The 25,958-nt window shown below is 39.2% G+C and overlaps 3 protein-coding genes across 5 annotated transcripts; 2 read left to right on the top strand and 1 right to left on the bottom strand.

Moving 5' to 3' along the window:
* Nucleotides 1-863: 863 nt before the first annotated feature.
* zgc:194242 (uncharacterized protein LOC100005854 homolog) lies at nucleotides 864-4,699 on the bottom strand. Its single transcript, XM_031311404.2, has 4 exons — nucleotides 4,577-4,699; nucleotides 2,680-2,936; nucleotides 2,132-2,312; nucleotides 864-1,942 (listed from the first exon to the last, which is right to left on the bottom strand). Coding segments are annotated over exons 1-4 (594 nt in total). The 5' UTR covers nucleotides 4,578-4,699; the 3' UTR covers nucleotides 864-1,787.
* A 107-nt stretch (nucleotides 4,700-4,806) lies between these two features.
* Nucleotides 4,807-10,205, top strand: etv7 (ETS variant transcription factor 7). Of its 2 annotated transcripts, none has more exons than XM_031311403.2 (9): nucleotides 4,807-5,300; nucleotides 5,711-5,858; nucleotides 5,995-6,159; nucleotides 6,245-6,421; nucleotides 7,681-7,785; nucleotides 7,912-8,052; nucleotides 8,676-8,818; nucleotides 8,963-9,063; nucleotides 9,160-10,205. In XM_031311403.2, the coding sequence occupies exons 1-9, from the start codon at nucleotides 5,268-5,270 to the stop codon at nucleotides 9,323-9,325; spliced, it is 1,179 nt and encodes a 392-aa protein (XP_031167263.1). In that variant the 5' UTR covers nucleotides 4,807-5,267; the 3' UTR covers nucleotides 9,326-10,205. The 2 variants fall into 2 exon arrangements, with proteins under 2 accessions (XP_031167263.1, XP_031167262.1); XM_031311402.2 differs by having other exon boundaries at nucleotides 4,811-5,300; nucleotides 7,657-7,785.
* A 715-nt stretch (nucleotides 10,206-10,920) lies between these two features.
* On the top strand, nucleotides 10,921-15,569 carry LOC116058550 (patatin-like phospholipase domain-containing protein 2). 2 transcript variants are annotated; one of them, XM_031311416.2, is made up of 9 exons: nucleotides 10,921-11,447; nucleotides 11,535-11,767; nucleotides 11,861-11,926; nucleotides 12,011-12,220; nucleotides 12,508-12,568; nucleotides 12,688-12,897; nucleotides 13,311-13,428; nucleotides 13,934-14,056; nucleotides 14,247-15,569. In XM_031311416.2, exons 1-9 carry the CDS (start codon nucleotides 11,240-11,242, stop codon nucleotides 14,341-14,343), a joined length of 1,326 nt encoding a protein of 441 aa, XP_031167276.2. In that variant the 5' UTR covers nucleotides 10,921-11,239; the 3' UTR covers nucleotides 14,344-15,569. The 2 variants fall into 2 exon arrangements, with proteins under 2 accessions (XP_031167276.2, XP_031167277.2); XM_031311417.2 differs by having other exon boundaries at nucleotides 10,922-11,447; nucleotides 12,688-12,936.
* The last annotated feature ends 10,389 nt before the right edge of the window (nucleotides 15,570-25,958 follow it).

Below are 25,958 nucleotides of genomic sequence, written 5' to 3'. Positions count from 1 at the left end.
GGCCTGTTGGATATGCATGTAAAAAAGCATGCCTGTATACAGGGTTCAAAATTACCACCATTTACCAGCCAAATGCATGAAAAATACAAGTGGCTGGTAGATTTGCTTCACTCACCAGCCAAAAAACCTGATGGTAATCTATTGAGTGGCTGGTAATATTTTAACATTCACTAGCCATTTGGCTGGTGGACAAAAAAGTTAATTTTGAAGCCTGCCTGTATATATCATATATCAAAAAAATATCAATATAAGCACACATCATGTATTTTTATAAGCCCAGCACTTAAGGAAATTATTCCACCTAATGCTCAGAAAGGTTAGGAGATTATCTCAAAAGCCGCCACCTTGCCTATTTCTGAGATTCATTCCTGGGCCTTCTACAGCTTTTAACTTTCTCATTATCATCTGCTTACCAATCAAAATACTTAAGTCCTATCTTATCTTAGTTTTGACTTCACTGACAGTGGATGTATGGACTTAGTCCTGTGGAGGCAGATATCCCAATGAGCCAGCAGCTTGTCAGGCAGAAATTGACAGCACTGGGAAAACTAAGATAACACTAGCTGAAACTAATTAGCTTAGCCGCCAACACTTAGATTGCTGAGAAGCTCCCCCTAGTGCCTGTTTGTACACCCTCCTGCAGCACAATGCTACAAATGTAACTAAATGTACAGTCAATAGTAGCCTACTTTCCCTCTAGCTGGTCGGCTAACAGAAAATTGTTAAAAAAGAAAAACTTCCTTGGACCCATGCTTGAACCTCCTCATGCAAACTAATGCAACCTGATCTCACAGAAATACTTAAAATTTGCTGTGGCAATTTTGTTATCCCACTCTGACAATGAGGAACGAGACAAACATCTCTTACAGTATTGTCACACTTTTAATGCTCAGAGCATGGTACACAATGCAAATGTTGGTTTGTAATATGCACCCCGTTGGACAGGTGCTCTCTCTCTTTATACCTTGGCTTGGTCCTCCCCCTCTGATCAAGGTGGTTTCTTTCATTCAGTGTTTTGCATGCCTTTGTTTTCAAGACAAAGGGTCTATTCAGCCAAAGGTGAATTGTCTGATGACATCCAGGTGGGAAACGCCTAAGCATTTACAATCAGGTCAAGATTCCCTCGATACGATATACTTTATCGTCCCCTTAGGGAAATTTGTTTTGGACCCCCAGCTGTACACATGAATAATGCGCTGACAGTTATAAATAAAATTAAAAAAAAAAAAACAATCCAGCACCAATTGTAGGAGTCACAGCAATAAACTGCACATAAAGTATTGCACACATCCCAGAGGTAAAAACATGTTGAATGTAACATACAGTATTTCCTTCACCCCCCAGTAAAACACCATGAAACTATTGCAAAATCTCTATGGCCTCAAGCAGCATTGTTTAAACGTTTAACAGAGGTAGGAACACATTCGTTTTTAAAATGGTTGAGGTTTACAGCGTCTGCCAGAGGGCAAGAGCTCATATTCTATGTGATGGGTCAGTCACTATCCTCTGAGCTTGCCTAAGAACAGACTGTTTGTAAACCGACTGGAGGTTCTGGTGTTCATTCCTCCCCATCAATTCAGTTACTAAACAAAAACAAATAATCTGTATTGTATTTAATTGTATATCTGTGTTTGACTTGTTTTCATTCAGGCATTTCAAATCTGCCATAGAGAGGAGAACCAATTTTCAAAAGTACCATTAAGAACAATTAAAAATCACATGTAAAACCGGATAATAAATATGGGCTAGAATACGCACAATCTCTTACTTGCAGTTTGATTTCAATCTCATTTTGAGGCAGTGGCATATATAGCCTGAAAAGTAATGTTTTTGTGCTGTTTGTCTTCCATTCTGACATCAGTAAAGCCAGAGTCTCTCAGAGCTGTCATGTAGGGCTCCTGAGGCCAGTTTGACAGCCTCAGAGTGGTCACCATCAAGCCTCCTGGGTGAGTTCAAGAGTGAAAAGAATTAATGACATTTGTGCAGAGAAGCATTGCTAAAAGACAATGATTGCTCAGAGTCACACCTAGGAGCAAGGTAGTAAATCACAAAACCATTTGAGACAGGTTTTATTTTGGATAACAAATGTGCCTGGAAAATAAAGTCTTACTGTTACAACGTCATGTCCTACCTGGTTTCATTACCCGGTGTATCTCTGTGGCTCCCTTCTCGAGGTCAGACCAGAAGTAGTAGCAGTTACAATGAAAGACTTTATCCACAATGCTGTCTGCCAGAGGCATTGCTTCTACATCACAGTGGTATAGGGTCACTTTCCCACTGGCCACAAAATCCTTCATTCGATCACTTGCCATCTTTAAGAGAAAAAAGAGAAATTTTACTATTACTTTTAAATTAATATTATTACTATTCCAAAAGTAAGTAATGTCCCTGTTTCAAACACAATGTTGTCCCAGACGCTAAAGTCTTCTCAGCTTTTGTTTGCACGACTGGACTACCATTTCCCTTCTTCTCCTTCCCATTCAGCATCTTTCTCTGATTGCAATGAGCCAATGGTTTCTCCTATCTTTTCTTATTAGTGTTCCTTACAGAGGCTTCGGTTCATATGTGGCTGGTTAAGGAAGGCTTTGGTTAGAATTAGTTTAAGACATCAAGACATGCATGTGATAAACAAACTTAATTTAAATACTTTATTCTACTCTGACCGTATTTATACTTCACCTGATGCATGTATGCCGAGTAATCCACACCTATAAGGCGGCCTGTGGGCTCTGTGAGCAGTTTGGCTGCTGACTGCAGACCATGACCTGGGCCGTGACCCAGCTCCAGCACTGTGTCCTCAGGTCGGATCCCACACAGCTGAACCGTATTCTCCTCAAGAACGCGGTTGCACACTGTGAGCAACTTACTGATCAGCCACCCTGCCACTGATCGTGTCGGATGGCCAAACTCTTTCACTATTATTTCAGCCCACTTCACTGGAAAAATATGACAGAAAATACTTTTTTATACGGGTGGCTAGAAACTATTTGAGAAATTTACAACCACAAAATGGAATAGACATATTTGTAACTAGCATGGTTGAACCCCTTTAAGTTAATGTTGGTGTAAAGTGTGACCAATACATAACTAAAATTAAAAAATAATGCTTCAATAGAAACTGCTTCCACTGTGGATTAACTATTGAGTATGTTTTTCTTAAGTAATACTTGCCTGGGTAAACACTTACCAGCAGTGGTATGCTACAAAACTTTCTTTGGGCTGGTGCCCCACTGAATGCAGCTGGTACCCTTTTTATTTTTTTGCCCTTCACAGCTGGAACACACCGGGCGCGTACGTGTCGCGTAGCGTACGTGTGATAAGCCAGGCCATTCACACCTGACGCGTATTTCTACGTCACAAAGCGATCTTTCTCCTCTCGGCTCTCTCTCTCTCCGATAGAAAGAGACAGGCTTAGAGGGGAAAACTGTGGTAATTGTAGCCTATATATGTGTGTGGGTGCGTGCACGTGTGTGTCACTCTCTCTGTCCGTCCGTCGGTCTCTCTCTCCGTGTGCCTGCAGGTCATGATCGCGTGTCTCGCTGTGAGAAGTCAAGACAGCCAAAATCACCACGAACCTAGGTGTTTTATTTTGAAATATGTTTTATTTTGTAAAGAATCCAGCTGCACTGTGTTCTTCCTGTATGTAATTACCTACCTGGCTTGATACGCTCGCATCTCGGCCAAGAAATAGAGGAGTTTGGCTGTCTTGACTTCTCACAGCGAGACAGAGACTGAGGGACAGACAGAGAGAGTGACACACACACACACACACACACACACACACACACACACACACACACACACTTTACGCGTGTGGTGTGTTCCAGCTGTTAGTCCGCCACTGGATCTGGATGTCACTCAACACCACAGCAGGTTAACAGCTAGTTAGTGAGAGAACACATTGGGTCAAGCCGTCTGAATGAATCATATCTTTCTAACCACAGAACCACATTTTAACAAAATGATGTATGTGTACAAGTTTCTGATGTTAAAAGTATGTATACACAGTACAGTAGCCTGAACAAAAGTTACATGTGTCAGTTCTGTCATGTAGAAAGGTGAAAGAGTGGTTTGGTGATCTTAAGTGTTCTTTTATGGGCTGAAAATGTCTCCCACTTCTTAAGCCCAATAATACTTGCAATTTGCAATTGACAATATTCATGAAAAATGTTATAACAATTCCTGTGAAAACATGCGAGTCCTTTACAGTACTACAGCGGCACTACAAACATATGATGATCTAGAAACATGATTAAATGCTGTAACGTTAGATTAAACTGATACAGTATATTCATTAGTTAAAATGAGCACATCTACAGTACAGTAAAATGCAACATACAAATGAATACACCACGTCATAAATCCATGTTAAACTACCCAAGAGTAGGCTATAATATGTATGCTAGTTAACATTAGCACTGTAACATGAAACAGCAGTAAAATGCATAGGCTACACATTACTACACGAGTCATAACAGTCCAAAACAGCATTTCGTTCCTCGGGAGTGTTTTAACACTAACCACGATCTTTTTCCTAAACTTAACTAACGTTAGTCGTTTTGGTACCAAACTTAACTGTCTTTGAACTCTTTCCGTATCCCTTACAGTCATAACCTTGCTCCTCCTGCTGTAAATCTGTTTGGAGGACGAGGAACTCTTCTTCTTCCTCTTGTAAATGAGGGCAGTTTACACGCTACTAGGCGTCTTACTGCCCTCCTGAGGGAAGGAGGAGCTCAGGACTATTTCTGCTTTGGAGGCGCACGCGCTGCTCTGTCCTGTAGTCTGTCTTTCTTTTATCCACACTCCCATCGTTTTTTTATGACTCGCTTGATTTTTATGTATTTGCCCAGAGTTTGGCATTCAAATATTTAATGCGCGATAGCTATAACAGTTTTTCCCTCATAGGCCTACTCAAATTTATATAAGATGTCATTTACACTAAGCTTCCAAAAATATGCTGCTGTATTGCGCTCTTATCAAGTGCAGTCAAATGTTGTTGGACATGTCCTCCGCCGTTGCTTCCTCCAATCAGCCTATCTTGCACACACCCCCTGCAAGGATTATGTTTCTTTCGTTTTCATTTCCCGGAAGGGTCGAATGTGAAAATAGTGGAGTTTTATTTCTTCGAAAGTTATCCTTTCTTTATTCAATATGGAGTTTGGGGATGTTTGAACTGCAGTGTATTTTATTCATTGGAAGAGTTTTATATCTGCTTATAAGGAAATAATCGTTTTTTTTTCGGACAGTCGAACAGGAAGAACATTTCCATGGAAAACGTTTCCCCCTCACCTTTGGTCAAGGTAAGTAAAGGTCACAGGAGAAACAATGTGTTGACAGTGTGTTGTCTTGAAAAAACAAACAGGGAGCCTACAACTATATTTTCCTTGGGAGATTGAGAACTTTCAATTTGAGTCACGTACATGTACATGTAAACACATTTCCTTATTGCAAATCATTTTGTGCATCATTTTTTTGTATGAAAGGTGCAATACAAATAAAGTTATTATTATTATTATTATTATTATTATTATTATTATTATTATTATTAATAATAATATTTTTTTTTATATGGCCAACTATTATTGTTTAGGCTACTGAAAAGTTAACCTTTAGGAAAAAATATTAAAATATTTTGCATTATTGTTTCTACTGCCACTAATTGGTGTGTACAGTATTTGTACTTATAGGCATGTGTGTGGATGTTTTGCAGCAAGAAAACAGAGAAACCAGTCGTCCATCCATAATGCATGGAATGCAGGTCAACGTTCCTCTCAGTGTGCATCACTCCCCGCCTAACCAGCTTCCCTTGGTTAGTCCCCCCACACAAGAAGACCTGTGGCATCTACCTGGACGGCTGCGTGAGTCAAACTCTATTACCTGGACGATAACACTCGATCAATAACATGCAGCAGAGTAGACAGTAGCAGCCTCTACTAAAGCACAAACGCCCCCTATAAATGGTGTGTTTTTGAATTATATGTATCTGCTTTCTAGGAATAAACCCATCTCTGTGGGACAAGGAGGATGTTGCCCACTGGCTCCACTGGGCTCAGAGAGAGTACTCACTGCGCCGGCCTGAAAAAGGACGCTTTGAGATGAACGGTCGAGCCCTGTGCCTGCTCACCAAGGAGGACTTCAGACGCCGCTGTCCCAGCTCAGGTAGAAATGAGTGTGCATGCAGAAAGAGAGTATGCTGACTGGTTTTATGTCTGCATTTTCATATACACCCTCTTCTTTTCTACAGGTGATGTTCTGTATGAGATCCTACAGTGTGTAAAACAGCAAAGGAGGACTGTTGTTTGTGACCCCCAAAATTCGTCTCCCTCCCTGACAACTGGACCCATCCAGAGCCCAGACAGCTGCCAGATACCCCCTCAGAGTGTCCAAGAGCCACAGCCCCCCACAGTCAATGACACCCAAGGTAAGCAACATCTCAGTAGCTCTCATTATACTCAAACACAGCACAGCTAACAAATTAACAGGACAATATGGATACAGACATACAGATAAACAAACACATCAAGCTAAACAAATATAATAATAATAATAATAATAATTATCAAGTGTCATGTACTGTACAGCATGCAGAGTGTATGGTAGTGCAAATAACACACAAATACTGCTACTTACACACAGTTGATTGTGTGAGTGAAATCAAACTTGTTTATCCTGGTTAGATTGTAGGCGTGATTACTTCCTGATCAGCATGTGCAAACATATCATGCAGGAATTCAAGCTCTCTCTATGTTTTACTGTACTTGTGGGGACGTCTGTCGGTTTCTTATTCCCAATCTCTGAAGTTCAACCCTGACCAATGCATGCCTACCTTTAACCTTTATATTAGTCAAATTAATTTAAACGTTCACTATTCTCAGTATAGAAAACATATAGTGAAAGCTACATTTTAATAGCATAAGGGTTGAGGGTATAGGCATGCATTGGTGAGGGTAAAGAAGTAACCACAATGTCAAATTACATGTAATAGCTCTGCGTTCAAAAATGTAAATAAAACAGTCAAATGAATAATGGTCAGGTTCAGGATGTTAAATTGTTGTAAGCAGCTTTTTAATGTTGTTTATGGTGCAGATGTTACAGTATGAAGAAATTAAGAAGGTAGTTTAGTACACTGCAATGCATGATATATGTTTTGAATGTTATTTGTTTATTTGCAGCTGCACCCATCATATAAATGTAGAGGACCAAAAAGCACAATATTTTCATATCAATTTGCAATAAATAGAAATCTAAAGTAATAGCATCTCAAACTGTGCATTAGTACAGTTCTGGAGTAAATTAACTTTTCTACTTGACTCTTCTGGTTAAGACATTTGACCCGTCAGCAGAGGAATACAAATTCACACACTCTTTGTTTGTCTTAGCCATAAAAAGGTGCTTTCCATAAGAAGTAGGATGTGTGCCAATGGGTGTGTTGTGGTTACCTGGAAACCAATGATTTTACAACTCCCGAGTCCAAAACAATGACTTGGTTTTACTGTATGTAGTGAAGTGTGTGTCATACATTGCAGTCGTCTTTGCTAAGCCCATAAATGTGAAATTAATTTATTAATTAATTTTAATTCAAGCTGTTGTACTGTAAAATCACTTTTGCTTTCAGTTTAGTTTTTTGTCACAGTTCCTCATATTTCTCTCTCACAGTTTCCCTTCCTTTCACCACTGCAGCGTTGGCTGTTGTAACCACTGTGACCAGCCAGCCGGAGCCCATGTCACCTCTCAGAGATCGTCCCTTGAGCTTTTACACTTACCCTGTTCCACTTACACATACCAGTGGGTATAACAAATGGCAATATCAGAAATACAGTGACTTGCCACTGTAATTACTTGCTGTGACGTCTGATTTTGTGTCCCTTTCTCTTTCTTGCTCTCGGTATCCTCCTTCTCTCTCTTTCTTAGATAGATCAGCAGCTGTCCCTGCATTGCCCCACAACCCAGTTCAGTGTCCTCCCCAAACAGAGAGTGTCCTCCAACCGCTCAACCTGTCCAGTCGAGAGAAGCCAAGGAGCCCAATGCACAAAGCCAACGGCCGCATCCCAGGTATGTTCATTTATTTTCAGTTTGCAGTATTTACTTGGAAAATATACATAAACATATGTAGTTTGTTCTAGAGAAGGCACACATGTAAAACATTGGGAAAAAACTGCATTAAGCAAATTGTTACCACTAGGGGGCAGAAGAACTCCAAGATACAAGTCTGATACACTATCCCAAGTTCTCAGAGCAATATATGCAAAAAGCAGATGCTCTTTTGTAAAGGTTAAGTCCAATACTTTGCTTTAACATTTTTCTTCAGCCACATTTTTACTCCAGCTGTCCTCTATGTCAATCTCGGTTTGTCTGTGAAACAGAGCAAAGAGCAACACAGAACAGAAAACTCGAAACAATGAACTGAAAGTGAGTCTGAGCTGCAAATCGCTTCAGACATGTAGGATAAATCCAGAGGCATTTTATTCTCTTGTAATATCAAAAATATCACTTAAAGGAGCTTTAAGAGTGGCAAGCTTCCAGACGCATACATGCTAAGGTATGAACAAGGCTTTGGAGTTGTATTTGAAAATGAATCCTTTGTATTATGGCTACTTAATAGAGCTTTAAATACCATCATTAATGATAGTAGTATACGTTTTGGCCTGTCTTATTGCTGTTTTAATCATGGCCAGAATGCAGACTGCTGTGGGACTATGTGTATCAGCTACTGTGTGATGACCGTTACCAAGAATACATCCGATGGGAAGACCAGGACAACTTGGTGTTCAGGGTGGTGGACCCCAACGGACTGGCGCGTCTCTGGGGAAACCACAAGGTGAGCAGTGAGCACCCAGGTGTGTGTGGTTCATCTTACAGGGGAAATAAACACACAGGTGAAGAAAACACAACAGCAAAAACAGGGAGCAGAGTAAATGTTTTATCACAGGCCCTTGATGATGTGTGATCTCTTTTTTTACAGAACCGAGACAATATGACCTATGAGAAAATGTCCCGGGCTTTGCGGCACTACTACAAGCTCAACATCATCAAAAAGGAGCGAGGACAAAAACTTCTCTTCAGGTGTCTGTCCCTTTCTCTTAGTCTCATTCTCCTCCTGTCTTTTCCCACAAAGACAGACACATTTATTGTTATTGTCTCTTCTCTGCCTCCCCTCAGGTTTCTGAAACTCCCACAGGACACCAAGAGAGCGCAGGCTGACCCTGCCGTGTCCCTGGAACACACTCCACCTCAGGACGGGGACTTTTCAGACAGCAGTCCTACACATGAGTTCAGTGAGGACCATTTTGAGGTTTCCCCTGATCGTGCTTCTCCACTAACCTGACGCACCACATGGTTTGTTACACAGAACCATCTAAGAAGCCGTCATTGGAAACTGTTTGGAAAAGGGCGGGCCCTTTCAAAAAATACCTGGTAGGTGAGGAGGTCTATCATGTCCACAATTGTTTTTTGAACAATTGAATTGTCGTGGTCATCACACACACCTAAATCACGTCCGTAGCTGCAAATGCATTACTTGAAGCCTGACAAGATGGATTTTCGTCTAACGAAAGGCAAGGTAACTTCTCCACAGCATTCTCAATAGAACAGAAAACTATGTATTAAATGTCCTATACACAATACAACAACACAAATGATTACAGAATAGAATAGAGATGTGCTCAGAAAATAACCCATGCATGTACAGCCTTAACAAAATGCACTGTATTTTTTGAGTTTTTTTCACGATGATATTGCTTTTCATTTTGCTTTGAATTAAAGTATCTATCACTGGGATCAGAACAAACACTAATATTAAGGGGCGAGGAAAACTCTGAAAAACATCACATCAATATTCAAATGGACAAAGGATCATAATAACTTAGATTTCTCAGGCTTGCTCAACATAACCGCAATACAAAAGATGCACTTATTTTCATATACTATATACTGAAGGTCTTGCAGGTACTGTAGATGTTGGAAATGACTGTGAAATTGCAGATTGTTGTTAAATAGGAAGAGGCAGGGTAGAGTGATTTTTTTTGTGCTCATACAAAAACATATTGTGTTGCTGGTTAAATGTTTGTACAGTTTTGTTTTTACAAATGGTTTGCTTTATCAACCTCAAGATGAGGTATTTGTTAAGTTGCAAATTTGGTATAGCCTAGACCTATGTCAATTGTCAATGTTTTTTCTGCTTTGTAAAATAAACATTTTGTATTGCATATTTTGTATGCCCTGGTTACTGTTTGATTAGTTGTGCAGTTGTCCAGGAAAGCGCAGGAGTTAAGCCTGAATAGGCCTATTTGGTCATAAAAATTGTGAACAACTTTCAGCTTTGCAAAACGTTGAAGATGTTTGCCACCCCAAAACCTCAGCGATTATGTGAATGGGTTAGCAAAACAAAAACCGGAGTTTATCAGTTTTGTCCAGGCGACCACTGCTTTCCTGCTTCTTGTCAATTTGCCTTTCCAGGCAAAATGTAGTCGCTGAGTCTCTGATCTAAATTACTTGATTGCAACTCTTGGCAGTAGAAAACCCACAAAGCTGTGCCTTGTCAACCTCCTAAAGCCATATATCTCTTGTGAGTCAAAGTTTCCAGTGCAGCAGGGCTCCCCAGTTCTACAGCTGGTTTTGGTCGAAGAAGAGAGAGACAGTTAGAGACTGAGGTTCAGTTCAGGCCTAGTTAAAACAAAGACTACCAAATGAACCATGAAGATATTATATTATACTAAGTTTGACCTAAATGTCAACAACTCTGTTAAAAATAAAATTTCAAACTGTATTTGTCACATAGTTGATATCTTATTACTATAGTGCCTTAGCTAATCTTTTGAAAACCGTCACTGCATGTGAAATCCTATTAAAAATGTTTTTCTTCCTCTTTGTGCTAAAATACTGAAAGTAAGGACTTGTTTAAAGTACTTTTCATTTATTCAGCATTGCCAAAGATGTTTTATAGTACTATACAATGGAAGCCAGCCTTTGATAATCAAATCAAAATATTGTTAGCTTGTATGACTTGAAATGGACAAAAAAGTCATTGAGTTGTATGTCACATGGGCATGACCAATATAGTATGTCTAATTGAGATTTGGTTTGAAAATACTGCTTGTGAAACCGTTTTCCACTGGATCACTCAGCCTCCTTTAACTCAGTCTACTTTTAAAACAAGGAAAGAAGTTTTTGCCACAGCACTAAAGCTTTTCACCATCTACGATTTAAAACATTTAAATTGATAATTGAAAGCCTTTAGAAAATGTCTCCAGGAGTTTCCAGTTGTCATTATTGTGAAGTTCCACCGTCCATCTCCTTTTCTGGATCTGGATTCATGGCCACCTACCAGTTAGGAGTTTCCCAGTGCTTACTAAATTATGCACCCTGGATACTACGCACAGCACCATGTGTCCTGGGTGCATCTGCTGGGTCTCTGGTAGCAGCTGCTGTAGTCTGTGAAATGAGCCTGAGTAAGCGACTTTATCTTTTTTTTATAAATCTACTTCTGTTGCATATAATCACTGTTTCTGACTCAAACTCTTCTATTTCATTTATAGGTACTATTCGAGATGAGATGCTGAATTTTGTCAAACAGATGAAGGCTTTTACACTTGGACCGTTTAACCCTTCAATCAATGTTTTCCACTGGTTAGAGTGTATTTTACACAAACATGTTCCTTCTGATGCACACCAACTGGCCAATGGGCGTCTTTTTGTGTCCATGACACGCCTGTCTGATGGAAAGCACATTGTCATGTCTGAGTTCCAGTCCAAAGAAGATGTAGTGCAGGTGAGTTGGAATGGCAGATTCATACCATAATGATTTTTAAGAAACCTGAGCAGGTTAGAAGCAAAAACGTTTCTATTCCCATGCTATCCTTAGGCTTTGCTATGCAGCTGCTTTGTGCCTGTGTACTGTGGTATGCTGCCTCCATCCTTCAAAGGAGTAGTGAGTATTTCATAGCCTTTTCACAAACTTACCTCGAGCACATTGTTTGGTCTGTATCGTAATGTAAGTAATCTTATCTCACAGTATTATGTGGACGGGGGTTTCAGCAGCATGCAGCCACTGCCTGTACCCTGCATGCAGACCTTGACGGTATCTCCATTCTCTGGAGAGACAGACATCTGTCCCGCCGACAAGCCTTGCATGTGGGACATGGTGGTGAGCGGCACCACCTTGAAGGGCAACATGGCTAACAGCTTCAGGATCATTAATGCTCTCTACCCCATGAATTTAGAGGTAAGGCCCCTTACTTAACATATTTAAAAACATTTTTAGAAAAAACAATTTAGACTCAAGTGACCACTATTCAGGAAATCAGATTGTTTTCCTTTTGAAGATGATCTCATAGTTTTTGTGCTACATAATGACATATAATAACCCATAAATTATCTAATGTCAACCTAAATATTTTATCAAGTCTAGAAATGAATCATTGTGAATCAAGAGCACTTGTCCTACAATGACACTGTGAAAAATACTCTAAAGGATCATTTTGTAACATTTAACTTCCTTTCTCTCTTTAGACTCTGGAACAAGCCTACCACAGCGGCTACACAGATGCAATTAATTTCCTTCTGTACAATGGTGAGTCAACCGTATATACAGGGTAAAAACCTGCAGAATTAAAGATATGTACATTTTTGGTATGTACGTGCAGACTTGATCTGACCCATTTCTCTTTCACATCTTTCCCCCGTGTGCAGATCTTGCCCCATATTTGACGATACACAAAGTATCTCAAGGGCCACATAACTTTCACCAAACTAAAACGTGGATGAATCTGGAGACTGCTATAGAGGAAGAGAAGGAGATGAAGGTGGAAAACGAGGCCATTACACTGACATCTTTCACGACCAAACAACGCATGCAGACTGGAAGTTCTACTGAGCATGAATTGACCGGAAATCGACCAAGTAAAGAACCTCCTCTCCATTTTGACATGATAAAAAATGGTATGGCTGGCACACACACACACACACACACACACACACACACACACACGCACACACACACACACGCACACACACACACACGCACACACACACACACACACACACACACACACACACACACACACACACACACGCATGCACGTACGCACACACACACACACACACACACACACACACACACACACACACACACACACACACACACAGATGTAGGCTATTGAAAATATAATTTTAAATTAGAATCTGTCTATATAGATTTAGCAATCCACTAATGCAATCCGTTAACTACATGGTGTGTTGTTCATTTCAGAATCAAGGCTGAAGCAAAACATTCAGGTTGTTACACTAAGCCTTTGTTAACCTCTTTGTTTCAGTTCTGCTGAGCAACATGGTGACCTATCTGAGCATGTTTGGACTTCCTGTGAGAATCTTATCCCACCTGCTGGTAACTCTTATCCTGCTGTTTCACGCACTACTCCAGAGTAGGCACAGGTAATAAATTGACTGAACACACATTACATAACATAGACACAAATGTACCATCCAATGTAACCACTGAGGACAATAAGGGTTGCATGCTCAGAAACGCTCATGCCTACTTCTGTTTGTAACACAAAAATGCAGCATGCATGTTTTCTCAGATTTAAAGAAACCAGCTGACATTTTAGGAAATTTGCTCAAGAGAACATTACCATTCCCATATTTAAGAGTGGTATCAATCCTCTCATCTATATCTCAGCAAGAAAACGAAAAAGCACATTTCCAAATAAGTTTAACTTTTGGACTAAGATGGATCTAGTGGAATCCATGCATTTACACTTACTAACCCAGACCAATTCATAGGCATTGTCTTGACCTAGACTCTAGCTCATGGTTATATTGTAACATAAGGGTTATGCCCTTACACAGAGACACCAACATCGATTGAGCAATTAGAAATGCATTGTAATTTCCCTTGGTGTACAGTGTTTCAGTGAGTCTTTTCTCTCTCCCGCAGACTGGAGTTGTTGTTCAGACAGGCGTCTGAGTTGGTGTTCTGGGTTTGGCATTGCCAGAAACATTTTGCATTCTTCTTTTTCAACATATGTGTCTGTACCCTAAAGAAAAACACATTTGACCGGTAAGACTGGTTCCATCTTTGAATAATAACTAAAATTATGTTTGATGCTCTCTGAATTACTCTTTACTTATTTCAGTATTTTTTAGATTAGTTGTTGTATACTGTATCTGGATATTTTCTGTGTAACAACTCATCTCATGTCTGACCCGACTTAATTGGATTAAACTCCACTGGACTCCTCTCATTTTAGGGTTATGCCCATCATCCTGCTGTTGCAGTGGCTGATTATGGCACCAAATGAGGCTCCACAAGGACAGAGGCACGCTACACTCTCTTCTGCCCATTGAGAAGCTGTTGGGCGTGGGAAATTACAGTATATGTAAAGAGAGCCACTGACTGCTCACCAAGCACAAATTTAAACACTATAGTTATAGCTTGTATTTTGTAAAGTTAAGCCTTTTTGACTGCATATTTCCATGGAAGAGAGCAATGAAAAATCTTAAAACTTTTGTTTGGGGGGCTTTCTTTTATCTAAGCTGGTTAATATATTTCTATTCTTTTGCACTTTTTAAACTGTATGAATCACTGTAATCAGTAGAGTGCTCCACTAAGGCTTACTAGTAATTTTACAGTCAACATTGAACTTGATTTGTAGTTGAATAGTTGCAGTAAATGACGCTAACATCAAATTAAAAAGCAACACCACACTTAGCATATGACAGAAAAGTTCATTTCATTCACTCATTAAATGTTTATTCAATAGTGACAAATACAGTATACATAAAGAATTTCCATGAGCCAAGGGTTCATTGAGCACAACAAATGTTTACTGGGACAGTTTCCTAGGGAAAAAAGTCATGCACGTGTCAATATTGTGTGGCCACTGGCCACAGTAACGTCATCAGGGGATATGCTTGTTTGGAAATTTAAAGCTTGGCACTATCAAAGTGTCTTGCTCTGAAGATCAATCATTACATTACATCCTTGGTGGAGGTTTAACTGCTGGCTGCATCATGCTGTACAACTATATTATTGTAATCTTTTATGTCTAATGAACAGAATTAGCAACCTTGCTTAATCTCTAAAATATGAAGTGTATAATAGCCTACAGTGAAAACTTACTGCTGATAGAAGAATGGATGTAAGTGGAACATCCCAGGAAAAAAAACACTTTGACAGTTTGAGTCAAGTTGAAAGTTTAGCTCCAGGGTGCTTATCTAGAGGGTTCCTAATTTCAATTTCTCATGCGAGGTGGCAAATAGTCCTGTGATGTGCTGTTTAAACACTGCACTCTTTCTCTCCTCGCCTCCTGAGTGAAAACATTATCTACCTACTGTTCATTCATGATGTTAAGCCTCAGCGGCCTCTGGCATTGGCCTTATCTCCTTTTCAACAGAAGCTGCTGAAAAGATAATCTCGTAATTCTGAAAAATGACGCCAATGTTAGGTGTCACTATGTGCTATGACACTTTTGATGTTGTAGTCGCAGAAACAAAGACTTCCTTCATCTCCGTTGTAAGTGCTTTTGGAATCATGTAGACATTAATAAATGGGGCTCCTCTTGTTTGTCTTACGATATATTTTTATTGTGTATAAACTATGCGTTGCTGTTAGCTTTTACTCAGCCTATGATTGCTGCTATGGTTTCAATTTGAGAAACCTCTAGCAATCAATCCAAGGCCATCACTAGGCTTAAAATCTTTTAGCAACAGCAGCTATACATTTAGATAACATTTTCTTTCAGGCCTGCAACAACACATTCTGGCCAAAAAACATAAGGGTTGATTCTGATATTGGTTTGATGGACAGTCAAACGTGTGACAACCTAAATATAAGGCTACGGCATCTTCAGATATAATTATTATTTCACTCACCATAAATATGTTATTTTGGGATTGGGGGCAGGGTATTGCAGTTGAAACTGTTATAACTGTTAACTCAAGGGGAAGGTCCAAAGACAATATTAATACTGCGGAGGACCCTGCTTTCTTTTAAAAGCAAAATATAAGATTTGGCCCCCCTCCTTACCTCAATAATTTTCACACAGTCCCTAATTTAAATTGTTGTAATTATTTTCCAATTACAATAAGTGAATTGATTTTAGATTGAAAACACAAATGACAATAACGGTTTGGACATCTGAAATGCCATTTCAGAAAATAACCACAAGATGGAGCATTGAGCGTAAGGGTGGAGCACAGTACAGTCGGGTTGACTAGGAATTTAACATAATGCTGTTATATCAAAAAGTCTTCCAGATGTCTCGGCCGAACCCGGCCTGTAGAGTACACATCAAACAATGAAAACAATCTTTTCTTTGAACTTCAGATGTAAAAGTCATCAAAAGTCTGGTGATTTGGATTCAACTTTGTACACTGCACCTACTGTCTCCTCTTACTGCTGTATATCGATTGACAAACCATGTGATATATTGAGATCGAAAAAGCAGATCGTAATATATACTATTTTGAGATGATTAGTAACAAGACTAGAAATGCCACCTCAGTTTTGAATCCTGTATTAGTTGAATGCTTTATTAGCTGAAAGATGAGAGTAACTGTAAATGTATTCTTTAAGGTATTTTGGGGGCATGTGTATGCCTTGATTAAAGACAGTACAGAGATCACAGAATATTTAGAAAGAGAAAGATGCAACCCTAGTCAGACTTGAACCAGGAACATTGCAGTTCATGATAGTCTTAACCCCTAGACTACAACACATACAGCACACACTTGGTCAGCTAATCCACACTCTGGCCTGAATGGCAACATGTGTTTTTTTCACACAGATGGCCTGCTACCTGCGGAGAGATATCCTCTTATATAATGAGTGTGGATGGATCATACGGATAACAAACACATCTGCCGCTGTCCTACACCAGCCACTGATCCAGCCAGTCAGCCGGAAACCAGCTGGCTTTGTAAATACAGAGAGAACAAACAGTGTGGTGTCTGTACAACTGAAACATGCAGCGGTTCATACATTCAGGATATGCAGAAAAAGATTCTGTTGATTAAAAAACATTAATCTCATCCGCTCTCCTCCTGGACTATCAAGGGCCATTAAAAAATTATTTAAGGGGATGACTGACATGGCTAAAATTAGAGCACACTCTGCTGCTCCCTGTCTCTCTCTGGTAATGATAACTTTAAAATTGCATGACCATTTCACTAATCTTCCCGGCAACAGGGTGAACAGAGCGTATTTTGGTGATGTGGTGAGTCTGATTAAAAGGGTGTAGGTTGCTTTGGGTTGCTGTGTGAGGAAGTCGAGGAGAGACTTTATACTGATAGAGTGTCATTGTCTCACAGCTCCTGATCAATGGAGCTGGAGCACCGTGGAGAGAAGAGGATGACCTTTGCGACGATGAACAGGGGTTGCAACCTTCATAGCCTGACATGCAGTCTCTGTCTGACTCTGTCTTGCTTTTTTTTGTTTAACACACACACACACACACACACACACACACACACACACACACACACACACACACACACACACACACACACACACACACACACACACACACACACAGGTTTGTGGCACTATCTTTGTGGGGACTTGTCATTGACATAATGCATTCCCTAGCCCCTTACCCTAACCTTAACCATCACCACTAAATGCCTAACCTTAACCCTTATCCTCACCCTAACCATAACCTAATTCTAACCCTAATCCTAAAACCAAGTCTTAACCCTCAAACAGCCCTTTAAACTTGTGGGGTCCAGCATCTTGGCCCCACAAAGCTGTCGGGACCCCACAAATATACTGGACTCCCAGTTTTCGGATCCCACAAATATAGTTAAACAAAAACACACACACACACACACACACACACACACACACACACACACACACACACACACACAAAATAATACCATCAAAAATCAGAAATTCTCAGAAATTGCCCTCTGCCCTGTGTGTGTATGTGGGTTTGCTTGTTTAAAAAGAAAAATCCTGTGCTATCAGATGACTAATGCCCTAAAAAATCGAGGAGAGAAAAGACAAGAAGGCGGGAGGGGTCCGACTATAGTTTAACATGAGTGAGAGACATAAAAAAGGAAAGGGAGGGGAATTCACCTGTCTACATACACATGCCTGCTCTAGTATGATATGTTTGCATGTATACACGCTTGTGTTTGTGTATGTATGGCCATTGGTTTACACTTGAGAGGGTTAAAGGTATTAGAGATATGCTGTCACACTGTATAAACCCTTACTTACGGTATTAGCTCAGTTTGTGCATGTTTGACTGTGTGTATTACATGTCTAAGTGTGTAAGTGTGTGTGTGTGTGTGTGTGTGTGTGTGTGTGTGTGTGTGTGTGTGTGTATGTATGTGTTTGTATGGTATCCGTCACATTGAATTACTAGTTTGTTTTTTACATCTGTTGAAGTAAAGCCTTTTAACTCTCAAAATCCCACATTCTTAACTCACACATAAACACTCACAGATGGGGCTCATGGGCTGCGGTCAAATTCTTTTTTGCTTATAAGGTTCCCAACTGAGTGAAATTACCTGGAAGTATCGAAGTGGCAGCCATGATAAAAGCTGGTCGAATTCTCTAAATGCTGAGGAAAGGTGCTTCAATGCTTCCTTTTTAATCTCCTTTAGACTATAAGGTACACTGGACCATCCTTTAGGAGATAATGCCATCCTACAATTCCTTGCGGAAGCAACATTTAAAGTGACGCACTATTCGGCTGTTCACAAAAACAAACGATATCTTGCATAAATGTAATAATTATATTCATGCAATCATACTTCTTGGGGTTGATGTGGATACATATGAATGGACAGGAGGGTGAGCAACCGTTCTCTATGTGACAACCATTTTGTTTCGCTTTTGTGACTGCAGCCTATATTCATTTTATTATTTAAATTCCAACCAAATTAATGAAGTAACATTTTTCCCCAGGTTGTCCAAGTTTATATAGCCTGCATGAAACAACACAGTGAGTCCATATTCAGAACTTTGTAGTTTCACCACGGCAGATCCACATCAATAACATCCGCCGTTGCATAATTACGTAGAGTAAGTTCAGTCAGATTCTCTTTGCACCACGGTTGTCTTTTCCTAAGTCCTTCACATCTTTCCTTGACCTCGTGGCATTTTCCATCGAGGTCAAGGAAAAGTGTTTAGGAAAACACATAGGACATAATTTTTGGACTTTCGACCACAGCCATGTTTTTCTCCCCTCTCTTCAGATCACATGCACACAAACTTCCTCTGATTGCCAGTTACCTTCTGCAAGTTTCAGCGTTCAAGTTTTCAGACAATGTTTATTTGTCTTTTATGTAGAAATACCTGCAAAACTGATAGCATTCCTATTAGTCTCGGCGGTAACACTTTACTTGACAGTACCAACATAATAATGACATGACACTGTCATAACTATGACATGACACTGTCATGAATGTGTCATAAACCTTATAAACAAGTCATAAACGTTTATGACTTCTGTCATTAAGTGTCATTCGGTTTTGGTCATGACAAGTTGACATTGTTTGGGTTGTCTTGATTATGACAACTTGACATTAATCAAAGTGACATTACCAGAAGTTGTCTTGGTCATGACATGTTGACATTAAATTTGTTTGGGATGTCTTTGTAATGACAACTTGACATTAACCAGGATGACATTACCAGATGATGTCTTTGTCATGACAACTTGACATAAAAGAAAATCCACCTCTTTTTGTATTCATGACATGTTGACATAATTAGATGTGCAAGGTTAGAGACCAATTCCAGCACTTGGTCAGATATATGTGTAACAGGATATTTCACAAAACTGGCTGTCATGACAGATGATTAATGTCAAGTTGTCATAATCAAGACAACCCAAACAATGTCAACTTGTCATAACCAAAACCGAATGACACTTAATGACAGAAGTCATAAACGTTTATGACTTGTTTATAAGGTTTATGACATATTCATGACAGTGTTATGTCATAGTTATGACAGTGTCATGTCATCATTATGTTGGTACTGTCAAGTAAAGTGTTACCGTCTCAGCTGTACTTTGTGTTTAGTGTAGTACTAATTATTGACAAATGTATTATTAAATTAGCAATAGGTAACGTTCTAAACTAAGATGTAAACATGGAAAAATTAGACCTGCTAAAAATCAACATGTTAGCATTGTTAACATGTAAGCAAGTTAGCATTTAACTCAAGGTGCAGATTTATAGAGCTGCTAGCCTGGCTTTAGACTAGTTTTGTTTTAATTGTGGTTTTTATAACAGTATAAACGTCTCAACAAGTTCTAGAAAATTCTCTTAAGATGCCCATGTGACCAACTATCACTCTGAGTTTGTTTGTCTGTCTTGAAAATAGGTAATCTGTTGGATCTGGAAGGGATACATTTAGATTAATTCTTTCCACTCAATCAACAGACCTAAACAGATGTTGCATGGTGGTTTCACTAGGGAGCACAACTTTGTGCATGTTTTGATAAGTGTGTGTGTGTGTGTGTGTGTGTGTGTGTGTGTGTGTGTGTGTGTGTGTGTGTCTCTTCCGTGGATCTTAGCCCCTCAACAGGACCCTGTGACCCAACTGATTAATAAACAGCAACAGATTGACAGTTTTCTGTTTCTAATCCTTTCCTTCTCCTCCTCTTCCGTCTTCCAAATTTAGAGTCCAGTTGATTAGATGAGGAGTTAAGGGGGCTTGTGTGCGAGTCATGCAACAACACATTTTCAAGTCATTGTTGTTGCACATTAACTTGAGGCAGGATAATAGGAGAAGCCTGAAGAGTTGCAGGAGAGGAGACCTAGCTCAACCTTTTGAAGTCCAACAAAGACAAGGAAGTCCACAGCCACATCCGTGCAGGTCCAAGAGGTGGTTGCACAAGATGTATCAAAAAAAAAAGAATAATAATTGAAGCACTTTAAAGCTGTTTTCTTTTTAAAATTATGTCGAAGTCAGAGGTTAACACTTTAATGTATCCCATGACTGGCTGCAATGAAACACAGTTTTATTCTGAGTTGGTCTCACAAAGATGATTTAACCACCATGTCATTCTCTCATGACGATGGCAGATATGTAAGTGCATACTGTTCCATTGCACAGTTGAGACCATTGTATCCTTGTTTTAGTTTTTGTCAAAGTTTTTGTAACCTTATTTTTTTTTTTACCCAGGGTTCAATCACGAGATCGATGCTATCTTATTTTAATGTGAGAAAGGGGAAGCACTGCACTTTTACTTTCCCCACACATATTCGTCCTGCTGGTGGGGGACTTGACCTTGCAAACTTTCAGTCACAAGCCCATCTATTTGAAAACTTTGACAACAGCCACAAGTGCTGTGCGTCACTAGACACTATGTGACAAAATCTTCAGGACAACCCTCTATTCAATGTACTTCTAATTACCAGGCTCCTATTTTTTTTAAATGATTTGAAATCAACATCAGACATTCAGCTTTTCTTTCATTTAATTCAGTCAATTGCCAATATTAGAATAAGAACAGTAATAATATAAAAAGACATACTGTATAATTATTTTCGTACCTGTTCTACTTGTTTTAACTTATATACCTTTGATTGTTTCTGATTAAATATATTAACACTGCATTTACATGAGTGATCGGTGTGCCCGCGCAAGCCCTTAGGTTTAGGTTTAGGAAAATTGTGGTTTAGGTTAAAGCTATAGTGCGTAGTTTCTGCCACCCCATGAGAAATTCTAAGTAATGACAACAAAACTGTCTGCGCGTCCACATGATACAAGCCTTCCGTGACGGATGTAACGGATGTTCATTAATATCAAAAGTTACACACTAAAGCTTTAAAAGAAGTTTGTTTGTCATGTAACTTAAAATTATGGTTTGGGGTAAAACATACTTTTTTTATTGTTAAGTACGTAACAAAAGCAAGTGACGTAAATAAACGTTAACTTTTGCTTTTACACAAGCCACGAACAGTGGCCTACTGGGTGAAAGTCCTGTGTTTGTTTCATCGATCCATCCATTTATCCACCCCCACCTCCTTCCTACGCAGACTTTCTCACTTTTCATACTACGTCAGCCCTGCACGTCCAATCCATCTGTCCAATTTATTGTCATGCCAACGCTGACAAATTTCAATTTGAATGTTCAAGTCATAAAATGGGTGTTCTTGCTACTTTTTGCTCTTCACACTGATAAGGAAACACACATTTGATGTAAAAATGAGAAGTGTGATTATTTAGTAAAGAATTAATATTTTGTTGTGTTGTGTTTTTGTATGAAAAGCCCAAACAAAACCTTTAAAAAAAAAAAAATCCAAGTGTTACGTTTACTGGGCAATTCAAATCTGGGTCTTTCCTGACCTGTATGTGTGTATCCTATGATAGTGGGCTATTATCACCAGAGGCAGTTAATTATAGATAAAGACACATGCAACATGACGCTCAGAGGAGGGAGGCCCTAGCTTAAACAGAAATAAACTGTGTGCCAGTTCTTTCCTCCGTGTCACACAAACTCTCTCTCCATCCTATGCCTGTTGTGCCCTCCTCTGTCTGTCTTCTCACTCGCTCCCCATATCTCTCACTCCGGCGTGGAACTTTCCATCAAAGGATCTCGTTAATGATGGAGCACGCTCATGCATCTTTAAGCACTTGACAGGGATCTTCCACTGTGCAGTTTCAGCACTCATGCAGATGTACACTTTTTTTTTAAGTCAACAATGCTGTTTAGTTAGTTTGCACTTGAATAATAAATGAAATGCAATAAAGAAAATGTACTTCAACTAAACTGGATGTGTATGCACTATGAGGACCAGCAGAGGAACCCTGTTTTGGCCCAAATCTGTGTTTACATAATGCATAAATGGGCTGAAAATGAATGACTATTTGGTAGTTATGATCAAGACTGAAGTTGGTTAAAAGATTTAACTAGATGAAAGTGGAAAATAATATTAATGTATAATTTTATGGCAGTTTTTTGACAGACATTTTTGTCCTCTAAGTACATAAGAGCACATTTTTCAAAGGGATGCATAAGGGTTAATCAGATTCATAGACCTTTTTCAGAGAGCAGACATTTAGACTTATCATAGCAGGAATAGCACAGGTGTAACTAATAACATTGACAATGGCTCCGGTCCAGCAATTAATGCAACACAATGCAGAAATTACCGTATTGGTAAGGGTATTAGTTACACCTCGGTTTGACATGTCAAAATACCGGTTGGAGATGCACCGAGTTAGAGCGTTTTTTTTTTAACACACTTTGTTTCTGTAGCATGTTGTCTGGTGGAAGGGGAGTCTCTGGAGAGTGATGTGACATCCTGACATCATAACCCTAATATAACTGACACTGACAAAAGGACTATGAAAAAATAATGTTTAGTAAAGAGTGTGTCTGAACTCAGACCCTTCAAATATTAAATACGTTCCTTCAGGGAAAAAGCTTTTGAAAATGTAACATTAAACAGTGTTACTAGGTGTATTCTTTGATAAGTGTGTGTGTGTGTGTGTGTGTGTGTGTGTGAACATAGATTTATGTGTGTAAGAGCTCTTTTCAATTGTGAACTATTCCTGCACTTGCTTGTAAACTACTGCTGTCTTCTCCCAAGTGTCATTTATCCCTCCTTTCGCTCTTTTCATTACCAGCTCTGTTTTCACTGTTTGTCCTTGGATGTCCTTTATTTCCTACGGCCATGTAGTAATAATCTGGGTCATACATCAATTGGTAGTTTAGGGTTCCTGTTCAGTTTAGTTTAGGTTTTCCTGGAGGAAGAGCAACCACTTTTACTACAACAGCTAAAAAACATTTTTGGGGAGTGAGAGTTGCCAAATAAAACTAATCCTCTCTCTTCACTCTGAGAATCTGAAATGTTGGAAACACTGTGTTTGTTCACAACCCTGCATAATAACACAACAGTTGTGATGTGACACAAAATTCAAATTCAGCTCTAAAGTTGCCTGAGAGTACATCTTAATCTGCATTGCTAATTAGACATTTCTTGTAAATCAAAAGTTGCTGTAATAGTTGTATTACATATCAACACCCTGTAATAATGTACTGCTTAATTTTCTGCATGAACCTGGAAAGACATACCATCACCTCTGATATTTTAGAAATGTGCTCATATTAACTGTAGGTTTAGGGTTATTTATGTCTATGTATATTTATATTTACTGTTCATATGTTATTCAGCCACTAACTTCTTATACATACACAGATCTGCACTGTAAAATCTATACGTTTTCCTCACCTGATCTCTAGGCTTTTAAAATATGAAGGGTTTCATACAAATTGATACAAAACATGCTTCCTGGAATGTATCTATGGCAATGAAGTCTCTCACATCATGTTTATGTAATATCATGGATTTTCTGTTGTGTGACTTTATTTTTAAACATTTCCTCACCGTACCATTTCTCACCAACAGAATTGAGTAAATATTTGGTTATATAAACTTAAAAATTTTAATATGTATATGCAACAAGCAATTATTCTTCTTCTTGTGGCTGCATATCAGCGACAGAGGAAAAGACCCATATTCGTGCTCTGATTATTATTCACTGTGCCACAAACATATCTTATACTTTGCCCACCAGCTACCTATTTTGAATATGCATAAGACTATTTCATTGTTATTTGGTATTAAAAAATTCAACACACTTTTTACACAATAAGTAGCGTGTTGATTTTCACACTACATCACATTTGAAGGAAGCAATTACTTATTTTAGTATCTGGTTGGTGACTGCGAGATAGTGTTTTATATAATAAATAAGTAACAAGTATTTACTGAATCAATATGTTTAGCTTAGGAGCCTTACTCGGCCTAAGGCAATGTGTTGAGGTGAGTCCAGAGAGATATCAGGTGAAGCTAACTGGCATTAATAGCTAGAGGACTCCTCCATGTCAACCAGAGACTGGCATCCTATTGTTGTTTGGATGACTTCCAATGATACGGTCGCTGCAGTGCCACACATGCCTTGTTGATGTGACCTCTATCTTTTGTGTGTGTGTGTGTGTGTGTGTGTGTGTGTGTGTGTGTGTGTGTGTGTGTGTGTGTACTAACATTACAGTGAAAGCAGAGACAGGTTACTTAAAGCAATGACGAGATCTTCCCTGATGGGGAACACCGATGGAGATAAGAAGGAAAATACAAGAATGCTGTCTCCCTCTCTCTCTCTTCCACTGTCTGTCTGTCTGTGTCTCTCTCTCTCTCTCTCTCTCTCACTCTCTCTCTCTCTCACACACACACACACACACACACACACACACACACACACACACACACACACACACGCACACACACACACCTTTCTATAAACACATCAGTGCACATAAAACATGAGAAGACATGATTTAAAATCCCAACTCTATTGCTCACATTACAGTAAACAGTGTACTGAAATGTTATCATACATATAAATACAAATACAGTGTAATGGTCTTGTTGATGTAATAAACTCATAGCCATGACAATGCGGGTAATCACTTTAGGCCAGTCTACCTCTGAACTCTGGGACTTTACAGACGAGGCACTGACTTTATCATAAAATGTTATCATAATCACGTAATCATCATTACCATGGAGCTTATTGTCAAACACACAGAAAACACATAATCTTTGATCATATGTTCAACCAGAAATTCAGACATTACACAAGTCTAAAGCTATTTTAAGTTAACATCATATTACTGGATCCCAATTAACACGTCACATTTCAAATATTTCTTTTATACTAGGAAAGCATGTTATAAAACAAATACTCAGAAATCAAACCCCCAGGACATTGCACTGATACAGCATCATTTACAATTATAGCTCCAAAATAAGACGGATCATGGGACATTTTGGCCTGTAATGTCCCTCGGCCTCTTAGCATTTCCCTTAATTGAATTCATTCAGCAATTATCTTTGGCTTCTTCCTTCTCTCTTTCACTTTCAGTGTTTGTGATCATGGTGTCACTGAAAGGTCTACTTCCTCAATAAGATATCCACTACAAAAAATAACA

The sequence above is a fragment of the Sander lucioperca genome, chromosome 12 (assembly GCF_008315115.2).
Source record: "Sander lucioperca isolate FBNREF2018 chromosome 12, SLUC_FBN_1.2, whole genome shotgun sequence".
Taxonomy (NCBI): domain Eukaryota; kingdom Metazoa; phylum Chordata; class Actinopteri; order Perciformes; family Percidae; genus Sander; species Sander lucioperca.
The sequence above is the reverse complement of the archived record's forward strand: the minus strand, read 5'-3'. Positions and strand labels throughout refer to the sequence as shown.